Source organism: Rosa chinensis, chromosome 7 (genome assembly GCF_002994745.2).
Source record: "Rosa chinensis cultivar Old Blush chromosome 7, RchiOBHm-V2, whole genome shotgun sequence".
NCBI lineage: Eukaryota > Viridiplantae > Streptophyta > Magnoliopsida > Rosales > Rosaceae > Rosa > Rosa chinensis.
This window is the reverse complement of record NC_037094.1, coordinates 16508894-16512106: the sequence shown is the minus strand read 5'-3', so window position 1 is coordinate 16512106 and position 3213 is coordinate 16508894. Positions and strand designations below refer to the sequence as shown.

At 36.8% G+C, this 3213-nt stretch overlaps 1 protein-coding gene across 1 annotated transcript; it reads left to right on the top strand.

Annotated features, from left to right (window-relative positions):
- Positions 1–634: 634 nt before the first annotated feature.
- Positions 635–2579, top strand: LOC112176138 (short-chain dehydrogenase/reductase 2b). Its single transcript, XM_024313963.2, has 5 exons — positions 635–739; positions 837–1080; positions 1199–1261; positions 1478–1636; positions 2073–2579. The coding sequence occupies exons 1-5, from the start codon at positions 705–707 to the stop codon at positions 2451–2453; spliced, it is 882 nt and encodes a 293-aa protein (XP_024169731.1). The 5' UTR covers positions 635–704; the 3' UTR covers positions 2454–2579.
- Positions 2580–3213: the final 634 nt, after the last annotated feature.

Genomic DNA, 3213 nt, shown 5'->3' with positions numbered 1-3213 from the left:
CCTGTAAGTCTCCGACGAGTTTTCTCTCTTACACACTCTCTCTCTATGTGACAAAGGGAGAGGGCAAAATTGTCCCAAAAACAATCATTAAAAAAAAACTTAATTGAATATTAGGGCAAAAAATATGTAATTTATTGGGTAAGTGGGTAATCTTGAAAGATGTTGAGGTAAATGGAGTTAAAGTAGCTAAAATTTGAGTAAATTGACATTTTTCCTTTTTATAACACCCTTTTCCAAATGTGTGTGCATATGATTGGAACCATGCAAATTCGTGTATCATAGTCTGTACACTTCGCAAATGATAAATGATTTGAAAAAGAAGAGATGATGCATACAAATTTTCCTGTCAATTCACATAGAAATGTATACAAATTTTCATGTCAATTTACATGTGATTTGAAAAAGAAGTGATATAATGCATACAAATTTTCCTCTGATTTACATAAAAATTAAATGTCAATTTACATGAACATGAGCCAACAGTTTGTGATCAGCACTTGCGTCATTTATTGATCCCAGTTGATAATGATGATGACTTTGAAGGACGTCATTGCATACGTGACCAATACGTACTCAGACGTAAGGTTGCTCTAAAACTATAAGTAGCTCTAAAACTATAAATAGCTCTAATTAACGACACTGTGTGGTCCTTGTAAACATACATAGTTGTATTGGTCCTTGTAAACCATCTTCTAGATATAAAAATGGCGGAAACTACCATCAATTTTGGGTCAAAGAAGTACATCTCTCTCTCTTTCTCTATAATTACCATTCTATAATATATAGCTTCTTACTTCTGTTTCTTTTGTCATTTGTACTTTTTCCGGTGATATTAGGATTGCAGTTGTTACTGGAGCCAACAAAGGGATTGGACTTGAGATTAGTAAGCAATTAGCTTCTAAAGGAGTTGGGGTGGTATTAACAGCAAGAGATGCGAAGAGAGGAACAGAAGCAGCTGAAAGCCTAAAGGCTTCTGGTTTCTCCGATGTGGTCTTCCATCAGCTAGATGTAACTGCCCCAACTAGCATTGCTTCTTTGGCAAACTTTCTCAAAACGCAATTCAGAAAGCTTGACATATTGGTATTTGTTCCTCTGGCACCATCATTCGAATATTTTGACATGATCTATTTCTTTTTCACTTGAGTAACCTCTTCTAACACACTTTTTTCTCTTCTCAATATCAATGATTCAATTGAAGGTTAACAATGCAGGAGTCCTTGGATCTGTATTCCTCGCAGACGACATAGCTGGGCCTGACAATGTAAGTCGATAAAAATTGAGGTTTCGAGAGAGAAGTCTCGTAAGTTTGCACTTTATTTTGTTTAACCTGTGCATCCTACATGACTATCATTAAGGTTTCAGTTTCATGAATTTAGGATTTCATCCCATATTGTGAAGGCTTCACCTTTTTGTTATAAAATCTGTCTTATATGTTCTATTTGTTATATCAAGTGTTAATGAATGATGGGATGTGCAGGTTAAACAAAATACAGTGCAAACTTACGAGACAGCGGCGGATTGTTTGAAAACAAACTATTATGGAATCAAGCAACTCACAGAAGCACTTGTTCCACTACTTCAAAAATCAGAAGCTCCAAAGATAGTCAATGTCTCTTCCACACTGGGACAGCTAAGAGTACAAAACTGAAACCTTAATTACCTTAATACTTATAGAGAAAAAGATTTTGTATTTCATATTATCATGCATGTACATATATTTATAAAAAAACACACACACAAACATATATATATATATATATATATATATATGTATGTTTGTATGTGTGTGTATATATATGACATTGATGTGGTCTATGGTCTTGACTTACAATTTGACCCCACCACACGTTGATAAACAATCTTGTTAAAATGAATAAAAAAAATGACTCCTCCCTAGAATGACCCAGTATATACCGTCAAATTGTAAGTCAAGACGATAGACCACATCAATTTCTTCAATATATAGTTTAGGTTGTCAGTCTAATGGCATAACATGACATATATTAAGCAAGATACACAGTATTACCAAATTAATTGGCAGTCTAATAAATGCATTACCCTTTGGATTTTAGCTTATTTCAAATGAGAAAGCAAAGAAGGAGCTAGGAGATGCGGATAACCTCACCGAGGAGAAAGTGGACAAGCTAGTTGAGGAATTTCTAGAGGATGTGAAGCATGATTCGATAGAATCCAAAGGATGGCCTTTAGATATATCTGCCTACATTGTATCGAAAGCAGCTCTTAATGCTTATACAAGAGTCGTGGCAAAGAAGTATCCCCACATTGCTATTAACGCAGTTAGTCCAGGTTATACCAAAACAGATCTCAACAATAATACTGGGATTCTCACAGTTGAAGAAGCTGCACTTGGTCCTGTGAAGCTAGCTTTGATAGCCGAAACTGGAATTTCAGGCCTCTTCTTTGACCGGACTGAAGACTCAACCTTTGATTGAGGTCATTGTGACCTCGATGAACTAGATTATTTTGTGTTTTATAAGATTTCGAATCTAAATCCTTCTGGTTGTTCGATTTTTAGAATATGTTTAATAAGCACAAATAATACCCTATGGTGTTGTATTTTTTTTTTTTTTTGAGAAGATGAAAATTCCATTAATAACCAAACAGATTACATAGCATTAGATCCATAGTTACGGGACCGTCAACATGAGTGACTTTCATGAGCCAAAAAGACCTAACCCCTAACCAAATTTTACGCTCATACCCGCGAGCCACAATGAGTAACCACCAAACATGTATCGATACAACCCAGCCACCAACATTATGATGAACTGTTTTCACCCGTTCGGACACCGCGATCCAAAACAGCCAGACCACGTGTAAGGGTGATTCACCATCACGTTGATAACCAAAAAGCACAGACAAAAGACCAGACCATGACACACCCATGAAACCAAAACAACCTAACCCTCGCTCAATTGAGGAGGGACTTATTATACCTAAACAAAAACCAAAACCTAAAAAACCTAACCAAAAATCACAAACTAAAAACCTAATAGAAAAGAGAGTTCGACCACCGCAACACGCTTCCAATTTCCTCGACATCAGACCCCAACCACCAACAAACCACCGCCTTAATCCCAGCCGCACAATCTCACCCCATTGTAGCCACCCAAGCCCGCCGTGTGGCCTTCCACCTCCACTATCTACATGGTCTCCGACCAGATCTAGGACCAAAACTGGACCATTGACAAA

Coding starts and splice junctions, on each gene's coding strand:
- LOC112176138 (XM_024313963.2), top strand. CDS start 705: ATGGCGGAAACTACCATCAATTTTGGGTCAAAGAA. Junction 1,081..1,198: donor TCAGAAAGCTTGACATATTG/GTATTTGTTCCT, acceptor ATTCAATTGAAG/GTTAACAATGCAGGAGTCCT. Junction 1,637..2,072: donor CCACACTGGGACAGCTAAGA/GTACAAAACTGA, acceptor TTTGGATTTTAG/CTTATTTCAAATGAGAAAGC.